The sequence below is a fragment of the Priapulus caudatus genome, unplaced genomic scaffold, assembly GCF_000485595.1.
Source record: "Priapulus caudatus unplaced genomic scaffold, Priapulus_caudatus-5.0.1 Scaffold198, whole genome shotgun sequence".
Taxonomy (NCBI): Eukaryota; Metazoa; Priapulida; class Priapulimorpha; order Priapulimorphida; family Priapulidae; genus Priapulus; species Priapulus caudatus.
This window is the reverse complement of record NW_014577259.1, coordinates 306049-328232: the sequence shown is the minus strand read 5'-3', so window position 1 is coordinate 328232 and position 22184 is coordinate 306049. Positions and strand designations below refer to the sequence as shown.

Below are 22184 nucleotides of genomic sequence, written 5' to 3'. Positions count from 1 at the left end.
GTCGTCGAGGTTGTCGCCGGTCGTCGTCGCGTCAGTGTGCAATGGCTCATAGGAAACAATAGTTTCTAATTTTCTGAAAAGTCGTTTGTCGTTACGGTCGGTCGTTGTCGCTGCAGTGTGGCTGCGCCAGTCGCCACGACTGTTGTCGTTTGTCGTTACGGTCGGTCGTTGTCGCTGCAGTGTGGCTTGGCCTTAAGGCCATAAGGGCGTGCGTGCGTGCGGTGTAGGCCTACTTGTGTGTTGCAGATGAGCATTTGACTGGCATTTACTGGTGATTATCGGCAATAATATGCGAAATAGAGTAGAGAAACATTAAGACTTTGGTAGTAAATGCATTTCGTGTTTATTTACCTTTTTTTATTGAGACGTTCCAAGGCAAGTGCCTGTGCCGTGGTGGCAGTGACACAGTGACTCAGAGTGCTTGGTGCGCAGTGCACACCACAGGCACTTGAAGCATATCAACAGTAAACGTACGACCCGCCATCGCGCGTACACTGACACATATACATATATATATATACATATGTATATATGTATATGTACATATGTATATGTGTCAGTGTACGCGCGATGGCGGGTCGTATGTTTACTGTTGATATGCTTCAAGTGCCTGTGGTGCACACAGATTGGTGAATGACATTCTCTCTTTTCTATATCAGCTCAATGACTCTGTAACTAGTATTACGTAACCTTAACTGCTTGAACTACATCGCTCAAGATCCACAACAATATAACTAATGACGTTCAATAATATCGATAACCTACAATTTTTCCTGAAGAATTTCGCACGAACACCTTCTTTAGTGGCGAGGAGCTAGTTACTGCAGTTACTGTACTCATAAATATGCTAACAGCGCTACCTGACGCCACAAGCGCGCACTATTGTCAGAGCACGTATTTGCTGTCAAAGTGGTGCAGCCGTTCAGCCGTGACTCTCTCGCAACATTGTACGTAAAACAGACATTGTCATGTGGTATTACTTATTACTTTTAGTTATGGATTATTTATAGAAAGGTAGCGGTACAAACGTAAGTTTGTGACAGATTTTTTTTTATTTTTTATATTTTTTTATATTTTGATTTTAGGCAATTATCCATCATATACATACAATCAGGAGTTAATAAAAGACAAATCTTCTCTTTGTCTCTTCTCTTTGTCTTTTATTCTTCAAAATTTCTTGTCAATCTTCTCTTTGTCTTTTATTAACTCCTGATACAATACATTGCATACTTTTACAATAAAAATTTGAATTCATAAAATTGGATAATTACCAAGGATATATATATACACAAAAAGCATGACTAGCACACTTATTTACATTGTGGTCCTTGTTTTGCTATGCCTTGAAATCTAACAATTGCACTACTACTAGTACTACTACTACTAGTATCAGAACTAACTATTGAAATATACAGAATACGGTCATACAATGGTACATTTTCATAAGACGATACAAACATTTCTTATGCCTAATTTCAACCGAATTCTTTTAGTGAAAATCATACTCCTCTGCCTCTAATGAGTCTACCTTTTCCATCAGACATTTCTGAACACTATACTAGAATAAACAGAATTTGTCCTAACTTGCTGTGGTAGAGAGTTCCAAGCTTCAATTGCAGTATTTAGTAAAAGAGTTTTTCTAAGATGTGTTTGTCTAACATTTGTTTGTGACAGATGTGTAACTATTGTGTCCGACTATTCCGACAGTGACGCTCATATACTCACGCTCATAGGGTCTATGTCCCCCAGGGTACTGCCGGAACGTACCCTGGGTACGGTCCGGTATACCGGAACGTACCCTGGTCACTATTTTATATGGTTAGGGTTAGGGTTAGGTTTATGGTTAGGGTTAGGGTTAGGGAGTAGGCGTAGGCGACTCCCTAGACTCGTTAGTGGAGCTCATAGGGTCTATGTCCCCCAGGGTACTGCCGGAACGTACCCTGGGTACGGTCCGGTATACCGGAACGTACCCTGGGCACTATTTTATATGGTTAAGCGTAGGCGACTCCCTAGACGCGTTAGTGGAGTAGGCGAGGTACGGTCCGGCATATTAGATAGTACCAGGCAGGGTTCTCTCCAGGATGAAACTCAAACAGGGGGAGGGGAGGGGTAGGGGGAGGGGGAGGGGGGGGGAACTAGGGGGGAGGGGGGGAGGGGGGAAACTAGGGGGTCCGGGGGGCGTGTATTTTTACCGTACGACTAATTAATGCGTAAAATCGCCACCACACCATAGACGGTATTTGGGGTTCTTGTATATATAAGATAGCCGAGTCGGTGTACGGTTAGTTAGTTACAGGTTAACTGTGCATTGACAGGTTAACTTGTGTACTGTCTGCAGTGCATGCGTGGGACAGTAAAAATACACGCGTCGGGTGTCCTGGTCGAACGGCAATTCTTGACGGTCGATTCCCGCGCTGGCAAACTTTTATTGTGGTGGAATTTAAACGGGGCGGAGGTAATTCAAACGGGGCGCAACGATTCAAACAGGGGGGGAGTTTTCCCAAACGGGGCGCGCGCGCCTCGTTTGCGCAACGTAGGGAGAACCCTGCCAGGGTACGTTCCGGCAGTACCCTGGGAGACATAGACCCTCTCATGCAGCGATACTCACAGGCACTTGAACTTTGAAGCGTTTCAATAAAATATATACGCAGGCTTCGTGTGCTGTGCACGGCGACAGTTAAATATATAGCTATTATTATAACTATATATATTTAACTGTCGCCGTGCACAGCACACGACCCCTGCGTATATATTTTATTGAAACGCTTCAAGTGCCTGTGCTCATACTCATACTCATAGGGTCTATGTCCCCAGGGTACTGCCGGAACGTACCCTGTGTAGTGGGTACGGTCCGGTATACCGGAACGTACCCTGGTAACTATCTGATATGGTTAGGGTTAGGGAGTAGGCGTAGGCGTAGGTGACATATATGTACCTGAGGTAACTATCTGATATGGTTAGGGTTAGGGAGTAGGCGTAGGCGACTCCCTAGACTCGTTATTGGAGTAGGCGAGGTACGGTCTGCTGCCGGCATATTATAGATAGTACCAGCTAGGGTACGTTCCGGTATACCGGACCGTACCCAGGGTACGTTCTGGCACTACCCTGAGGGACATAGACCCTCTCAGCGACAGTGACCCATGTTGGCAACTCTGCCTTATTATACCCCATACTGGTATACTCGCTCCCACCTCGATTACTCGATGAGATGGTTACCCCCCATCGAGTAACCAGATAAGCCGAGAGGTAGGAGCGAGTACCAGTCTATACCCCATACAGACTGCAAAATTTGATCCCACATCACTCATCAGGGTCTGGCGCACGCTTAGCGCTCGTCAAATTGTAGCGAACACAAATGTCTGAAGCGTGCCAGGTTGGCACGTATTGACTGTGCATGCGCAGTTTAGCTTGTTACGTCATTCAACTGTATTTTTATGTCACCTAAATAAGATTATGTGCATACGTATATATTTGCGCGCGCCTGGCACCACATTGCTTGCGTACACACACGTTGAAAGCGGGCCGGCCAACTTGGTTTGTTTCAACTTATTCTAATTGGCCTCCTTCAAAGCTAGCTCTAGAACTATTGATTCAAGATTCAAGATTCAAAGATGTGTATTATTTTGTGCATACGACATACATACATACAGTGTACAACGGAAGATATGAGAATGACAGGTCACAATACATGATTTGACAGATGAAGAACGGGGGTGGCAAAGGACCTGAAGCTCATCAAAGGAAAACAATATCCCAACAAAAAAACTATAGCCCTCCGCTCCGCCGCAGGAGGATTGAGGTGGAGCGGAGGGCTATAGTTCTAGAGCTACTTCAAAGCATGCTTGCCCCTCCTTCATTTGCAGGGCCATGCAAATAGGTCCGGACTTATGTATTTCAAAATGTGAGGAAAGGGAAAGAAATTCAGTCAGTATAATACAGTCCTCGCCAAAAGACAAAATCTTTTACTGGACATTCGGTCCAGTAAAAAATAGATTTTTACCAGACCGAATGATATGTTACTGGACCAAAAAAATATTGAAACATTAAAACACATTCACATCTGTGTTGCTTTTCCTTTGTGGACATATCTAACATATATGCTTTCCTGCTCATCACCAGCTATGCCTGTTGACCCGTCCATGATAAAGCTGAAAAAGCTAGCATCGTTTATTTTTTCATCCATTTCGTGACGCGTACAATCAGCAATGCATTTGATAAACTTAAGGCCAGCTTTGTCATTAATGTAGGTTTCACCTATTTCTAGGCCTTTGGCCTTGTCCAGTTGTGTGATCCAGGTATAATCAGTCAACGGTCTGCTTCGTTTAGCAGTGGCATGAGCATTTCTGAATAAATAACCAAGTTTCTGCCGGTCAGCTTCCTTGATTGTTTGCAAAGCTCGGTCAGCCCTTGACATAGCAATATCATGTTGGCTGCTTGTAGCTGCCTTCCTTAATTCCATAGCTTTCACATGATATTTACTCTGCTCATGGTCAGTAATACTTGACTTCTTAAAGTTATTGCATTCTTTAATGAAATAATTCTGTCCTCTATTAAAGCTTGAACCTACAAACTTCCCATGATAGTTCACACACACATTGCATGTCATCATTTTCTTATCTTTTATCATATAACAGCCAATCTCTTCCTATCGCTTTCCCACACCATAGATTAATTTGGTACACGCGTATATAAGATAGCCGAGTCGGTTTAGAGCAAAGATCCCCCGCACTACACGATCTTTGGTTTAGAGTTAGTGTTAGGGTTAGGCATAGTGGGTGGTGCTGCCGTACCCGTAGTCTCTGCGTAATTAGTTGATATAATGTTACCGGACACACGGTCTGGTAAAGCCAAATTTCTTGATTTCTTGTCGGACTCGTGCAAAATCACCGGTTGACGCTTTTGGCGAGGACTGATAACATTTGTACTGGGCCAGTGAGGTTATGGCAAGCAATTAAGCAAAAAATCTTTGTAACCGGTGCAATGTGACCGGACAAGACTGGTTTGATCTAGTAATATTTGATCAGTGATAGCATTCATGAACGCATGTCTACAGCTGGCACACATAGGTTCATCTCTCTAGCATAGAATAACAAAGTGAAAATGCTATGTCTATAACCGCCTGTAAATTAAGGTCATTTATGAAGAAAGAAGTAGGCCTACGTGTTGTATTGAAGTGAGATCAGCAGCCGTGTATCGCTCTAGCACGTAGGCAATGAGAAAGTGGTGTATGACTTTGTAGGGCAAAGATTAGTGTGCTCTCATATGTATCTAACTATATTGTTTTCCTCGTATAGCTCGTTAACGATAGCATTGGTTAATATATAACCAAGTCTACCACTGACTTAGTAAGATGCTGATGAGGCAGTGTGGTGGACATGTGGTACGGCGTCTGATGCGGCGGTCATACAGCCAGGCCTCTAGTAGTGGCGTCCCATACAAAACACTACAGGATGGACAGGTAAGATCCCTACCAAGCTCCTTACACATACACAAACTAACAATGAGCAAACGGTATAACTGGTGCAAAATATAATCGTGAAGGTTAGTCAAGGTGTAGTAGAGAACATCCAGTGTGTCAGTTATACAGAGAGAGAGAGAGAGAGAGAGAGAGAGAGAGAGAGAGACAGAGCGAGATAGATATATAGAGCTACTTGGATAAATGGATGGATGGATGGATGGATGGATGGATGGATGGATGGATGGATGGATGGATGGATAGATAGATAGAAACATGAGTAGATAATAGGGAAGGAGTGTGACTTCAATAAACAAGGGAAATTCGTCATTTACTAGCTTTATAATACCTACGATTTACTACGCGTAACTCATCCAACTCAAATCGTACACAGTACATTATCCTAGCATCGTGCGAAATCGTTTCCTCGTATACACCAGCAATCCGGAGATACAGACTAAAACGTACGACACGATTATCCATTCTTTGGCCATAAATCCGAACGTATTCCCCGCCGAACTTGCAAACAAAAGGCAGCTACTAACGCACTGTGGCTCACTCGGCAAGGCGTGTGGCTTGCAGGGAGATTGCGGCGGGCGTGCGTGCGTGGGGGGCCAGCTGTATGCTGGTATGCCGGTATGTAGCTGTATGTCGGGTCAAAGGTTATCTCGCCGAGTGTTGCGTCGATGTCCAATCTCCCAGCGAGCCACACCGCCTTGCCGAGTGAGCCACAGTGCGTTAGTAGCTGCCTTTTGTTTGCAAGTTCGGCGGGGAATACGTTCGGATTGATGGCCAAAAAAAATGGATAATCGTGCCGTACGTTTTAGCCTGTATCTCCGGATTGCTGGTGTATACGAGGAAACGATTTCGCACGATGCTAGGCGAATGTACTGTGTACGATTTGAGCTCAAGTTGGATGAGTTACGCGTAGTAAGTCGTAGGTATTATAAGCAGTGTTGTAGTCGAGTCCGCACCCCCCGAGTCCGAGTCCGAGTCCGAGTCCGAGTCCGAGTCCGCACCCCCCGAGTCCGAGTCCGAGTCCGAGTCCGAGTCCGAGTCCGCGCCACCCGAGTCCGAGTCCGAGTCCGAGTCCACACCTCCCGAGTCCGAGTCCGAGTCCGAGTCCGAGTCCAGTTTTGATTAAAAAAAGGGGAAAAATCGGGAAAAAAGGGAAAAAATCGCAACAGTGCATCGTAGACATTCGAAAGTGTATAGTCAGCCGAAAACACAGAGACACGAGTCATACGAAACGTGTCAAAGTAACGGATCCATTTGCGTTTTACGAGAATGACACGGCTTGTTGAACCAAATGAGAGTGATAGTACCTTCGAAGTGGTAGAAGAAGAGAAAGAAGTGGTAGAAAAAGCGCAAAGGGACGAAGTAACAGCAGATTCAAACCAAAGGGACAAGAATCTTAATCGAGCCATTGAAAACGTTACAAGATTAGGCCGTGTATCTAGAAAACCTAGGAGTTTTAGTTTTAAATTCTTGTAAACTGCGTGTTACAATATGTACAGTTGTGTACTATGTATGTAGTGGCCTCGACCCGAGTCCTTGAGTCCGGAGGGTTCGAGTCTGAGTCCGAGTCCGAGTCATTGCACTCCGAGGCCAAGACCGACACCGAGACCAAGAAAAACGGTTTTGAGGCCAAGACCGGCCTCGAGACCTACAACACTGATTATAAAGCTAGTAAATGACGAATTTCTCTTGTTTATTGAAGGTTGTTTATTTCTCCTTCCCTATTATCTACTCCTGATAGAGAGGGAGGGGAGAGAGAGAGAGATTGCATTATTCGAGTCATAACTAAACATTGTCTGTGCGTTTCTCAGGCAGGTGAACCGAGCACGGTGCCTAGTGCTGCGGACGTCGTCATCATCGGAGGTGGCTCGCTCGGCTGCAATACACTCTACCATCTCACAAAGCTCGGAATCACAAATGCGGTTCTCCTGGAGAAGGATCAACTGACAGCTGGAACAACCTGGCACACTGCTGGTGAGAAGGCATATATACAAAGCGCTGCATGATGCCATAGTTGTAGTGTGATGGATTAGTATAGATGTGCATGTAACTTAATTAATACAATTAAGGGGCAATATATAAGGCAACATTATACATTTTAAAACCAACCACGTCACTTTATCTCTCAGACAACTTCTATAGAACTGAACTAACTGATAACAACTTCTTCAGAGTGCACGTTTACTACAACTGGCAGGTTACTGAGACTATAACCTGCCTAACCTGCCAGTTGTAGCAAACGTGCACTCTTTCAAGGGGCCAAATGCAATAATTGTGTGGTCCGAGGTTTTGCATAATGCTATACACATTTTCAGCGAATGTAGGAAACAAATACCTAGCTCATGAACAGGCAATTTCGTTGTTGCGATCAGGTCTGGTTTGGAACTTGAGACCGACTGACACAGAGGTGGAAATGCTCAAGTATGCTGTTAAGCTGATGTCAGACCTCGAGGCTGAGACAGATATAAGTACAGGCTGGATTCAAAATGGTGGCCTCTTCATCGCAAACAACAAGGAGAGGCTGAACGAGTACAAACGATTGTCCACGGTACACGGTCGCCTCAATTTTTCTGCAGATGACTTCACATTCATGCGAGTTAATTGTGTATATGCCCTGTCGATCAAGCAAATTTAAATTCACATTTGCACTTTGCACTTTGCACATTTGCACATTTTCACAAAGCCAAAAATGAAAAGTCATTGCAAAAATAATGATATAGACTCTCATAACAACATCTGTAATGTTCTTCCACGTGAATCGCTTATTTGCGTTGTCATCAAAATATATGTATATATACACATTAAAACTCTAGTGGTTTCTGACATTGTCATCCACAGTGAGGCATGTGTGTGTATTTTGCTCGTGTCGTGCAGGTTGGCCGTGTGTACGGTATCACGTCACATGTGCTATCCCCAGAGGAGACAAAGAAGCTCTATCCATTGATGAACGTGGAAGATGTGTACGGCACGCTGTACAGTCCAGCTGATGGCACGATTGATCCCGCGGGCATATGCACTGCCCTCTCTAGGGCAGCAACTAAAGCTGGAGCTCAGGTGGGCAATGACCTTACTAAAAACTGATGTATAATGAATAGCATAGTGCTATTACTCCACACAGATCATCTTGTTTTACCTACAGTTAGATCAACTCGCAAAATCATTTGTCATTAGAACGGAATGCACACTATTGCCAAGCGTAATAATTGGCCCAATTACGATTGCCTTTCAGTACAGTATTATTCATTATATTGAGCAATTATTCTCTCTCTCACATTCGCACAGTCCTCGTGTGTGCGTGATGCTGCTTGTAGAATGCCCCTGCTGATAAGAGCATTGACTAAGGGTGCGATGATTGTGACAGCTAATTTCGCTCCGTTGCAGGTAATAACAAAGGCTCAGGTGACAGGTATCAGCACGAAAGACGATGACTTCGGCGTGCGCCGCGTGACAGGTGTGCAGACGTCAAACGGCTTCATCAAGACAAATTGTGTCGTCAACTGCGCAGGTAGGCACTAGCATTATGGGTATTTCTTATAATTAGCATTAGTTGTGGTTCATATATCAGCAATCGGGGGACGTATCTAACCTGCTCTGCCTCTAGTATTATTATTTGGAATGAGGGGCAGGGACGATAATGTTCATCATGTTTAGGTAGCAGATGCACCACAACAAAAGCAACAAAAAAAACATAAAAAATAACAGCAACAGCAGCAGCAGCAATTAACAGCACTGCTCGTCGTCATTTGCTAGTGATCGTTGCTAGAAATGTGTGATGTAGATTTTATGTATGCGTTCACAGGTGCGTGGGCACCAAAGCTGGGAGCGATGGCAGGCGTGAAGGTGCCCCTGATCGCCATGCACCATGCGTATGTTGTCACGGAGCGAATTGAGGGCATACAGAACATGCCGAACGTGCGTGATCATGATGCGTCTGTCTACTTGAAGCTGCAGGGTGATGCACTATCTGTCGGCGGATATGAACCGCATCCCATCTTCTGTGACGAGGTATGCTACGGCACTGCCACGTGGGATTTCTGTTGGCTGTTGGCTTCATTCCTGGAGCGCAGGGCTGCCGCAGCTGCATTGGTTCAGTTTCCGTGACGAGTTTTTGTCTGGCAATGCTACTCCCTGTTTTATGGATGAAGTTGTTAGCCCATCGTGTGGGATTATGCTCCACACCGAAATTTCTCTCCCCACTAACTGTTTCTGGCATATCCATAGCGACACCACTGGACTATGGGGTCAAGTTACCTAATGTGTTCTGATCTAACATGATGTGTTGTTGGCTCACAATAGAGGGGGTAGTAGAAAGGTTAGGGGAGGGGAGGAAGGGAGTAGGTGCTGGAGTTGGAGGGAATAGCACATACACACGTTGATTTTCGTACATCCAGGTAAAAGACGACTTTGCCTTCTCTCTGTATGACCTGGACTGGGACGTTTTCTCCGTGCATATAGAGGGCGCTGTTAACCGTGTGCCTGCCATAGGCGAGACGGGTGTCAAGTCGACGGTGTGCGGCCCAGGTTCTTGTCAACATGATGATTAAATTTCTAGATAAGCTGTTCGAGGCAAAGCTGCAAAGTAGTGCTTCCCTGTCTAACCAGATTGTGACCTCAGTGCCAACTAAAAACTAAAAACGTCCTCATTACTTCACCTCCATGAATGTTTTCCTGAAAAGTTCACCTAGTGATAATTAGGCGGATAAGCACGCGATGTGCATTCGTATAGGAATGTGAAACTTTCCACGCGTGTACTACTTATTGAGGATGATACCTGATTCGTAGCATGTGTGTGCATCTGTGATGTTATCTGATGTTATTTGCAGAATCGTTCACGGCCGACCACAAGCCGCTGATGGGAGAGTCGCCAGAGGTTCGTGGCTTCTTCCTAGGCTGTGGTTTCAACAGCAGCGGCATGATGATGGGGCCAGGGTGCGGACGCGAGCTTGCCAAGTGGATCGTTAATGGCCGTCCAGATCTCGATCTATTCGGCTACGACATAAGGTGCGCATAGTGCATACGCTGTGGTGTTCTTATGCACTTATGCACTGACAACGGGTACGTGTGACGGGCTACTGTAGGGATGCTACACTATGACATCAGGTGTGAAATGTAGGTGCTGTGCTGCTGTGACACTATGACATCAGGTGTGAATATAGGAGGTGCTGCGATGCTGTGATACTATGACATCAGGTGTGAATGTAGGAGGTGCTGTGAATGCATATGACACTTTATGACATCATGGTGTGAAATATAGGAGGTGGCTGTGGCATGCTGTGGACACTATGAATCAGGTGTAGAAATGTAGAGAGGAGGTGCTGTGCTGCTGTGACACTATTAGAATTCAGGTGTGAATATAGGAAGAGTGCTGTGATTGCTATGACACTATGATCAGTTGAATGTAGGAGGTTGCTGGCTTGCGATGACACTATGCATCAGCGTGTGTGAATTGTAGCGAGGTGTGTGCTGCTGGTGACACTATGGACATCAGGTGTGAATGTAGAGAGGTGCTAGTGATGATGTTGACACTATGAATCAGGTGTGATGGTAGGATGAGTGCTGCGCTCTCGCTGATTTATATGGAATCAGGTGTTGAATATAGGAGGTTCTGTGCTGATGTGACACTATGACATTCAGGTCGTGATATAGGAGGTGCATAGTGCTGCTGTGAAACTATGACATGAGTTCGTGAATGGTTAGAGGTGCTGTGCTGCTGTTGACACGTATGACATCAGGTTGTAGAAATGTTATGGATGCTGCGAATGCTGTGACACTATGACTCAGGTGTGAATGTAGGACGGTGCTGATGCTGCTGGTTTCTTGGACACTATGACATCAGGTGTGAATATAGGAGGTGCTGCGATGCTGTGATACTATGACATCAGGTGTGAATGTAGGAGGTGCTGTGATGCTGTGACACTATGACATCAGGTGTGAATGTAGGAGGTGCTGTGCTGCTGTGACACTATGACATCAGGTGTGAATGTAGGACCGGTGCGTGCGATGCTGTGATAGTATAAATCAGGTCTGTGAATGGTAGGAGGTGCTTTGCGAATGCTGTGACACTATGACATTCAGGTGTAGAATTAGGGAGGTGCTGTGCCTGCTGTGACACTATGAATCAGGTAGTGAATGTAGGACGGTGCTGTGGGATGCTGGTGATATATGACATCAGGTTGTGGCAAATGGATATGCGAGGTGCTGCGATGCTGTGAACTGATATGACATCAGTGTGTGAATGTAGGACGGTGCTGTGCTGCCTGTGACACTATACATCAGCGTGTGAATATTAGGAGGTGCTGTGCTGGGCTGTGACAGCTATGACATCAAGGGGTAATGTAGGAGTGCTGATATGCTGATGACACTGTAGAACTAATTGACATCAGGTGTGATTATAAGGGGGCGCTGTGGTTCTGTTGTGTTACGACCGTCATGAAGCACGCGTTGGAAGATAACTGGATTGGATTTGAGGAGAGATTTATGTGTGTATGAATATATTGACAACGTTGCTGGTCTTTATGTTATGAATATCTTATATACGGGAAGATTTCCGGGTCCCTGGACAGGCAACCAGCGCTGGTGCGGGAGAGAAGTCATGAGTCAGTACGAAAGACTGATTCCATTAGGTGTTTCCCTTTGAGACATGTTAGAACTCAGAACATGAGCGTTGGCATGTTATCCATCAGGTAGATAATAGAATAAGTGGATAGTGGGTGTTGCGTGGATTTATAGTATGGCCGGTGGTTAGCAGTGTATGAGTTGTAGCTGGGTGGTGGGGTTGGTGGATGGCGTGTTTGAAAAGTGAAAGGGTTTAGGGTTGGTAGATGGATGGGTATTTTGGTGGCGTATAGGTGAGTTGTGGTTGTGGGAGGTGGGTAATTGTGATGTTAGGTGGTGCGTTCGTAGTAGCACTGCATTTGGTTGGCGGTGGCGTTGTGAAGTGGGTATAGTTGGTGATAGCGTGGTATGGCGTTGTGTGTGGTGGTGGGTGGTGGGTGTGGGTGGGTGTGGTGGTAGTGGGTGGATAGGTAGTGGGTGTAGATGGTGGGGTTAGTGCGCGTGGTAGATGGGGTATTAGGTGGTTAGTGCGGGTTGCGGTTGTGGGTGGTATTTGATGAGTAGGTGGTATGTGGTGGTAGTAGCCATCTCGCGATTAATTGTGGTGGGCCGGGCGTGTGGTGGGGGTTGTGAGGCGGCTGTAGTGTGGGTGCTTAGGTGTATGGGTTTTGTGGGTGCGGGTGATGGGTGTAGGAGTGGTAGGCCGTGGTGTAGGGTGTGAGTAATGGTTGGCTTTAGGCGTGAGGTAGTGGGTTGGTATGGTTGATAGGTGAATGGATTTGTGGGTGTGGGGGTGGTAGGTGCATGGGTGTGGTGGGTGTGAGATTGGGTAGGTGCTATGGGTTGTGGGTGGTGCGTGGGGGCAGGTGGATAGGTGATTAGGACTGGGCGGTAAGTGGTAGGTGGTGAGCCCGTGCAATGGGATTTGTCGGGTGGGTTGTAGAGTGCATGGGTTGTGGCAGTTGCGTTATGACTGGATGGTGGGTTGTGGAGAGGGTAGGTTGGACTACCTGGGTGATGGGGCCGCGGGGAATATGTGCTGGCAGCAGGGTGTCCACCTGACTGGTGGTGGACGTGAGGTATTAAGTTGGGTAGGTAGAGTGGGTTCTGTGTACTGGAGGTGAGAAGCGGTGTGATAGGTGGGTTTGTGGGAGTAGTGGGTGGAGTTGTCGGCAGCAGGTGCCACCTGCTGAGTGGCGTATTAAGTATTGTAGGATATAGTGGGTTCTGTGTAACTGGGATGTGGACCAGCCGTGGATGGTGGTTGATTGACTCTACAGGGTGCGTGGTTGGCTTTAGGTGTGCGTCCAATGATTCATGGCTTGCCTTCATTAGAATTATATGACTGATCATGTATTGAATGATGCTTGTTGGTTATAAAAGTTTCTGCCTACCTTTCTCAGGTATTTGTTGGACCAGCTGGGTGGGCGTGTTCAGAGCGGCGATGGTTTGGGAGAAGACCTGGCCTAGTTCAATGGTTCCTAACGGCGCCAGCTCTGTGTTAAGTATTACATAATCAAAGAGTTAAATATACACAGATGTGTATTTAACTTTGATGTTCGATGGGCTGTTAAAATTGTAATTTCCTCTAGTAAATCAATACCATGTTATATTGGGCTGAATAGAGGTCTATTGTCCCCCTCAGGGTCTGCCGGAAGTACCTGGGGTACTGGGTCTGGATATATCGGATACGTTACCTGTACTAAATACTACTATTTAATATGCGGACCGCTATACCTCGCCTCACTCCATAACGAGTCTAAGGAGTCGCCTATTGCCTATCCTAACCCTAACCCTAACTCTTAACCTCCCTAAACATAACCTAAACCCTAACCCTAACATATCAGTAGGATCGTTACCAGGCGGTATGTTCGTTTATACCGGCCGTACCAGGGTACGTTCGGCAGTTTCCCTGGGGGACATAGACCCTATCAGCTGTTATAGGTTGTATTTGGCTAAAACTAGAAGTAGTTATAGAACTGTGCATTTGCAGATTCGAGATTATGACTACTATGGCTCATATGGATTACAACAGGAATGAGAAAACCATATCCCTTACAGAGATATTCTTAAATGCTGAGTACACATTTGCAGTTTTCCTAAACATCACGATGTGGTAAGTTACCTACCATACGAACGTCATTGCAAATAACTGCGTTTTGGTGTCTTACACACATGCTGCCACCTATAGTAAAAAAAACAATTCAAATAAGACATTCCATGTTAAAAGATCTGTGAGTAACAAGTAAATAAAATAGCAAGAGAGTAAAGCAAGTAATATAGAATAGAATAGAATATATATTATATAATATATATAATATATATATATATATAATATAATATACACAGTGGCTACGCGTCTGGTCATTAATTACAAAGCTCAGCACAGATTTCCAAATCTACGTCACGGTTAGGCCACGCGCCCTCTTTCAAATCGTTGATTTTACTGGATTTACTATTGCTTCAAAAGTTACAAAAACACATTTTTTTATAAAATACCTAAATGTAAGTAATATTATGGTAAAAACTTATTGTTTACTGTTTTTTACTGGGAAAAATATAGTTGAATTCACATAAGAAATATATGACTGGACGCGTAGCCTGGGAGCTGGGCGTCCAGTAACCGGACGCGTAGCCACGGCCTATAATATAATATAATATAAATAAATAATATAGAAGTGAAATGCTAACAACTTTATTGCATTAGTAATGATTTGTTGGGTTGTGGTGTTATTAGATTGAGACAGAGTGCATGACATGTAGATCAGCTGGGGCTGTGTTTGACATGTCATACTTTGGCAAGTTCTACCTGACTGGCCCTGATTCACAGAAAGCAGTTGATTGGATCTTCAGCAACGATATAAGGAAGCCACCAGGTGTTTGATAATATTTCAATTTTATGCACTGATGTGTGTAACATATATTATCACAATCATTGTTATGATAGTATATAGTAGGTATATTGATAGTATATATCTAGTATATTATACAATGTATGTAGTAAATGTTACATATAACCAATTTCTTCTCACAGCAATGAATATGCCATAAGATTGTAAATAATATGTACTGATACTGATAGATGTGAGCCATATAGAACCATGATGGCTATACAGTGGGGTCTTGATTCTAAATGGTTGTTGGGGTATATTGTGACGATGGAATTCATTGCCTTTATAGGTTCAACAGTGTACACATGCATGCTGAATAAAGCAGGTGGTGTAGAAGGAGATCTAACAGTCAGCGTTGTAGAACCAGGGTCGGGCTCCGCCTGCGATCCAAGCTTTGAAGGTAGCATAATGAATGCATATCTTTTAAATTTTTTCTTGAAGCTGCTGCTGTTGACACTTGTCACATGTGTTGAGCAGAGTGTTAGAAATTGGAATTCTAAACTACAGTGGTTACCGGGTAACAATAAACCTTAACTTTATTATAAGTGCCACTAGCACTTCTGCTTATATTTGGTTGAAAGAATAGTAAGCGTGATTATTGTTGTATTATTCATGTGACTAGCTGACCATCACTAACCTTTTTACCTCTGCCAAGGAGGTTATGTTTTCTCCCCTGTTAGTTTGTTGGTTTGTCTGTCAACAGGATATCTCAAAAAGTTACGGACGGATTTTGATGAAATGTTTTGGGCGGGTTGGTCTTGGGCCAACAACCAATCGATTAGATTTTGGTGGTGATCCGCATCCAGATCTGGATCCAGGATTTTTGTTAATTTTTCAATTTAAAAAAAATTTTGTGGGGAAGACTTTGGTCGCATTGTACGACCGAAAACCGACTTCTTCGACTTTTTACGCATTCAAAATTCATGAAAAACAAAACAACAAAAAATGATTTTTTTTTCAAATTTTTGAAAATTCCATTAAATTATATTGGGTGTACCAGCAAGATGGGGGGAACTGTTACGCTTTGGCGGACGTTTGCTGTCTCCGATTGCTCTTGTTCAGCAATGCATTCGGTGCGTTTCTGCTTCAGGTGCTGGCTATTACATTGCGGCTGGTGGCGCTGCTGGCCAGCACACGTGGTCACATTTGAGCACGGTCGTTCAGGACCAAGGCTTTGACTGCCAAATAACTAATCATTCCGAGGACATGTGCATGATTTCTGTGCAAGGGCTTCGTAGGTGTGTTTGTGATGTTTTTCAACAGGTGGCAGCACCAGTGTTGGTCACATTTTTTTGCAAAAATTGCTTAGTTTTTGAGAAATCAGTAGATCACATTCTCCAATGTATATTATACAATTATTGACCTATTTTCAGGTGAATACGAGGATTTATTAACCCGAGACGGTGATATTTCCCGAGGCCGGAGGCCGAGGGAAATATCACGTACCTTCGAGGGTTAATAAATCCTCGTATTCACCTGAAAATAGGTCAATAACTGTTTTATTATATGACATTTTTATAAACCTAACCATGTGTAGCACCAATCCATACTTAGTTTTAAGCTGGTCATCGGAAACAGTTCCAAATCTTGTCAAGCCGGGTTTGTTTACACTGTCGTCTGCCATTTTCACTCCAGTGAGGCAACGACAATCTTATATATAATTAAGTTATATATAGATAACTGCATGGTCTATTCTGCAGATACGTTATTGCAGCGGCACACGTTTGAAACGTGTCCGTATTGGAACAACCATAACCGTGTTACGAAACGTGACCGTAAATACGTTGCTATCTACGGCGCGTCGTCGCCTTAACTACAATAAATAAATAACATGTTTGCATTGAACCAGCCGAGCGGCTTTATGGGGCAGGTGCACGTATATATATCTAGAGTACATAAAAGCGAAATAGTAATAAGTAATAAAGTAATAAGTACTCTCTATTATGTACTCTTGATATATATCGTTCCCCGAATGAAATGCATGTGTTCGTGCATGTTGTGGCATATACACGCACTAAACCGACTATTCGAGTATACTCTAGATTATAATATATGCTCTCCATGAGACGGGTTGCTGAGCGAGAGGTAGATCGGAACTGGCGAGCGTCGTTGTCGATTGATGGTCTATAAACACTCGAAATGTTTGCGGTGGTGAGGCGTTCGAGGCGTGTGAGCGTTGCCGCTAGTAACAAAGTCACCGTTGTTTTTACTTTTACTTTTACTTTTACTTTTAGGGTTACTTTTAACTCTGCGTTGATGCCGCTGCTACCTGGGCAACGGGCAAATGCCTGCCTGCTAATGATTACTGCTAATTAGCAGTAGAGTGCTTGGCTGCTCGTCACAAAGTTACCGTTGGTTTTACTTTTAGAGTTTTGTTGTAACGCTGATGCCGCTGCTCCTATGCAATGGGCGGATGCTTGCCTGCTAATAACACACTACCAGGAGCTAATAATGACATTTGCTAATAAATAATAAATAATAAATAACTTGTCATTATTAGCTCCTGACACTACTGATGCATTACAACACGAGCGCATTAACCAGCTGGGGTTAATGCGCTCTTGATTACAAGCTCATCGAAAGTCGCATCTTCCCTTATCTAGTTCTTCCCGTGTACCCTAAACCGACCAGGCTGCGTGACTAACGTCAATATATACAATATAGGTATCCTATATAGGTCAATATAGGTCAATATATAGGTCTATATAGGTCGATATAGGTCTCCTAACCCTAGCAAAGACCGTTTCTTGGAGCTACGTGTACCCCTGCTGCCGCGGGCGTGCTTGGGATAAATATATCTATCCCTCAGCTAGCTCGATCTTTCCGTGCCTGGAGATAAAGCTATCTATCCCTCATCTAGCTCTTCAGGTTCCTGGATTATAATATTCACCTGCGAGGCGCCCGACGGGGTTTTGGACTGTTATATTCACCTCGCGTGCACGGATTCTGTAGGTTTCGGTGGAACATCGCAATATATTTAGACCTATAAGAGGGGTTTTGACCAATCAGCGTGTGGGAAAAATGACAGTCATATAATAATAGGAGTTATTCGTTTCTGAGTGAAGATTGTTTTTGTCTTTTTAGTCGAGATATTCTTCAGCCACTTTGTGATGTAGACCTAAGCAATGAGAACTTTCCATTCTCAACTCACAAACTTGTAAACATTGGAAAGATAAAGCTACGTGCTATGAGAGTTTCATTTGTAGGCGAAATGGGTAAGTTCATATGTACACAAATATAAGTGATTAGAAGTAGATATGTGGTAATTTAGATTTTTGCTGAACTTCTGTGGCAACGACTTGATTATACAAAGTTTTCTAATTCAGCACGGGCATTTCTCGATTAAGATTCTCTCTAGGTATTCTCTGTTGGGATCAACTAAATCGATGGTTTCTGTCGGTGTTTTTCCTTTTGACAGGCTGGGAATTGCATGTGCCAAATGAGGGAGCTGTGGGCGTATACCAGGCAGTGATGGAGCAAGCAAAGAAGTACGGAGTGTGCAACGCTGGGTATCGGGCAATAGACTCCCTCAGCATTGAGAAAGGCAAGCAGTGGAGTGCTGTTCAAGGCCTCTGACATGTATTCATAGCAGCTCAAACGCTGTGAAATGATGTGCTTAGAGATTATCATGATTTTCTTTCCTTCGAGCATCCAGGGTGCGAAATTAACGGGAGTCTGGCGTCAAATACTCCCTGATTTACTGTCGGACTCTCTGATTTGACATGCAGGATATCATCTTGCATTATTTTATATGCAGGAGTCCGTGTGACTCTCTAAAAATTCTGCCATACTAACTAGTTCATTCCAGAGCACGGCCTCACAGAATTACCGTATTTTTTCAGCTAATGTCCAAAGAAAATTGGGCAGACGTGCAACCGCATGAATCTTCAAAATAAGCACATGCGTTATTGTTAATATCTTTAATTTTGAACCTTAAACTGCGGACTCCCTCTTTTTGAGGGTAGGGAGTCCAGTCCGTTGGACTCCCGTGTTTAAAAGTTAATTTCTACCCCTGAGCATCCCCTAAACTGTGATTTGTGTTGTGGAGAACTCACTAGATTGTTCTCTGTTGTCAAGTTTAAAATTCGTGGGATCGTAACAAAAGTGCAGTTGTAACACTATAGTGATTTAATCATGGCTGCCATTCCCTAACCTTGCATAACCTTTGCTGCGTTTCCCAAGGTTATCGGCATTGGCACGCAGACCTCAGAGCGGATGATTCCCCGTTGGAAGCGGGATTGGCCTTCACTTGCAAGCTGAAGAGTGATATTCCTTTCCTCGGACGTGAGGCCATCGAGAAGCAGAAGAAAGAAGGTCTGAAGAAGAGGATAGCGTGCTTCACGATTGACGAGTGAGTAACGTGGCGAGCTGCACCTGAGATCTCAGAGATTTCTGATTGCTGCCATAATGACTTTGTGCTCGTCTGCACTGCTGTGCTGAGGGATTTTTTACAGTCAAAATGTGCGTTAGTGGCCTCATCTGTAGAACAGACACCTGACTATAACGCACACTTTCTGCATTTCTCTTGAGTGGCGGTTATATAGGTAAACGACCTCAATAGAATAGACACCTTTCTATATTATGCATACTTTTTTGGGGGGAGTGGGGGTTCTCCTAATTGATCCTTATATACAGGGTTGACTGTATACTTATATACAGGTTTGACTGTATAAAGGGTAGTACTGCAAATTTACCATTAACTGGCTATGCGCAAAACTCTGGTAGTGAAGATAGCTAGGGCACCAACAGGACTTGCAATGATGCGGTTGTCAATTTCGAGTTGGGACAGTCGCTGAAGACACGTGGTGACAAATCTTGGAGGAAAACCTGGTTCAGTTACCCAGTCTTGGGTCACAATTAACCCACGTTGTAAGTTCCATTGCTATACAAAGAAGCACCGTTATTGTTGGAAGTTTCAACCCAAATGTTTTTACGTGAATGCGTTTGTGATACTGTGTCTTTATTCTGCTATTCAGGCACGTACCTCTGTTAGGATTGGAGGCAATTTGGCGTAATGGAGATATCGTGGGCCACGTCAGACGAGGAGAGTTTGCATTTTTTGTCGGCAAGTCGATGGCCTATGGTTACGTACAGCATCCAGAAGGCGGTACTGTCACCCCGGCTTTCCTAAAGTAAGCTGAAAACATAATGGACACATATACCATTATAACAACTAAGATAAGCGTTAAAACGATAATAGTTGATTAAAAACAAGTTAAGATAATAGAAGTACGCAACTCCTAATAGAAACGTGGACATTACTATAGTCTGGTAGTAGAGCATTTTGACTCGGAAAAAAATGGTATAAAGACGATTTTATACCAGATGAGAAGGATGTGTCATAGAACAATTACAATTTTTTAGGACTACTAGTGTAATGGCATTTCTCATTGCGACGTTTGAAGAAGAGTACAGTATGCGACGGCGTCTGTAATTGTACATCCGTATGTAAACGTACGCAGACACCTCACATCATAGCGGAGTGGGTGCTGAGCTGTAGGTAGGTGGTGTGTACATGATGGTCACCTTGTGTTACCAGGTCGGGTGAGTACGAGCTTGAGAGCATGGGAACACGCTACAAAGCCACACTACACAGCAAGTCGCCATTCGATCCCAGTAACCTGCGAGTGAAAGGAATGTACGATGCGCTCAAAGCCCCACTCTGATGCTCAGAGAATCGTGTCGATGGGTTCGAGCGATGCCATGTTGCTGCTAGCATTCCCCCGAGTGATTTACTTATGCGAGTCAGCACGTCTTGGAGACTATCGTAAGAGATACTCTGCAGGAGACAATCTTTCTATGACTGTGATGACAATGCTTTTCTTGTTTGCGTGGGGCCAAAACGGAAGCAGAACGCAGAGTAGAGAGTGACAATAGCGACAATAGTGACAGAGACAATAGGAAAAGGCAGGAGAGAAGGAGACAATAACAGAATAGCGACAGAGTCAGAAGAAGGAGAAAGAGCAATATATGAGAGAAGACAGGATAGAGAGAGAGAGAAGAGAGGAGGGAGAGAGAGAGGAAGAGAGGAAAATAGAGAGAGAAAGAGAGGGAGAGAAGGGAAAGAGATAAAGGAAGAGAGAGACAGTAAGAAAAAGAGAGAATAGGAGAGAAAGAAAGAGAGGAGAAAGGAGAGAGCAAGACACACAGAGAGAACGAGTTAGGAGAAAGGAGGGAGAAGGGAGAGAGAGGAGGGACGAGAAACGAGAGATGTGAGATGAGAGAGGAGAGGGAGTGGGAGGAGGTAGCAGTAAAAGTGGGAGACTGGGAGAATGAGATAAAGAGAAAGGGTAGGGAAGGAGACTGAATCAAGTTAGAAAGAGAAATGAAAAGGAGGCAAAATGTGTAAGAGAGATGGGGACGAGGGGAAGGGTTGCAATCATAATTACTGGTGGTTGGTTGATTAAGCGAACATATCAATGTGGTGGTTTCATTAATTGTAATAATATAACACGTAGATGGTAAATATAATCACTGCCTGTCGCTTTACATCACAATTTGTGGGTGAGTGATACTGAACATATATTTCTACTATAGACGTAATAACGATCATATATGATTAAGTTATATGATAAGTTTTTAATACACGTAAAAGTGCCTTCTTAAATTAGGAAAGGAATACCTACCATGTATAGGTTTGTTATAATATACATACTTATGTATAATATGTATGTATACATATTAAAATTATGAATAAAATGAGGTTTTTTATTTCTATTATAAATGCATGGTTATCTTATATTTCAATAATTTGTTATAGAGTATATTATATTATATTATATTATAGGCCGTGGCTACGCGTCCGGTTACCGGACGCCCAGCTCCCAGGCTACGCGTCCGGTCATATATTTCTTATGTGAATCCAACTATATTTTTTCCAGTAAAAAACAATAAACAATAAGTTTTTACCATAATATACTTACCTTTAGGTGTTTTATCAAAAAAAATTGTTTTTGTAACTTTTAAAGCAATAGAAAATCCAGTACAATCAACGATTTGAAAGAGGGCTTGGCCTAATCGTGACGTGGATTTGGGAATCTGTGCGGAGCGTTGTAATGGATGACCGGACACGTAGCCACTGTGATATATATATATAAATATATCATATTGCTTTTTGAGAGGGAGAGAGTGGTGGGTCGAAGAAGAAGGAGACTGAGCGAGGGACAAGGGATTCTAGCGATGGACAGGAGGGCACGAAGTCTGCGTTTTACAGCCTACAGGCTAGGGCGCTCTCTCAATTATAAACACATGCAGGCCTACTGATA

At 43.8% G+C, this 22184-nt stretch overlaps 2 protein-coding genes across 2 annotated transcripts in view; one reads left to right on the top strand and one right to left on the bottom strand.

The window, feature by feature from the left end:
- Nucleotides 1-851, bottom strand: part of LOC106807181 (hydroxysteroid dehydrogenase-like protein 2) — a 10076-nt gene extending 9225 nt beyond the window's left edge. Inside the window, exon 1 of the mRNA XM_014809455.1 lies at nucleotides 766-851. The gene's annotated coding sequence lies outside the window, so the exon portion shown is untranslated. The remainder of the gene's footprint in view (nucleotides 1-765) is intronic.
- A 4101-nt stretch (nucleotides 852-4952) lies between these two features.
- LOC106807166 (sarcosine dehydrogenase, mitochondrial-like) lies at nucleotides 4953-20904 on the top strand. Its single transcript, XM_014809434.1, has 17 exons — nucleotides 4953-5458; nucleotides 7285-7447; nucleotides 7846-8021; nucleotides 8348-8527; nucleotides 8855-8978; nucleotides 9273-9478; nucleotides 9865-9994; nucleotides 10297-10474; nucleotides 14123-14144; nucleotides 14766-14904; nucleotides 15209-15319; nucleotides 16010-16157; nucleotides 18004-18134; nucleotides 18338-18463; nucleotides 19102-19270; nucleotides 19896-20051; nucleotides 20459-20904. Exons 1-17 carry the CDS (start codon nucleotides 5351-5353, stop codon nucleotides 20583-20585), a joined length of 2394 nt encoding a protein of 797 aa, XP_014664920.1. The 5' UTR covers nucleotides 4953-5350; the 3' UTR covers nucleotides 20586-20904.
- Nucleotides 20905-22184: the final 1280 nt, after the last annotated feature.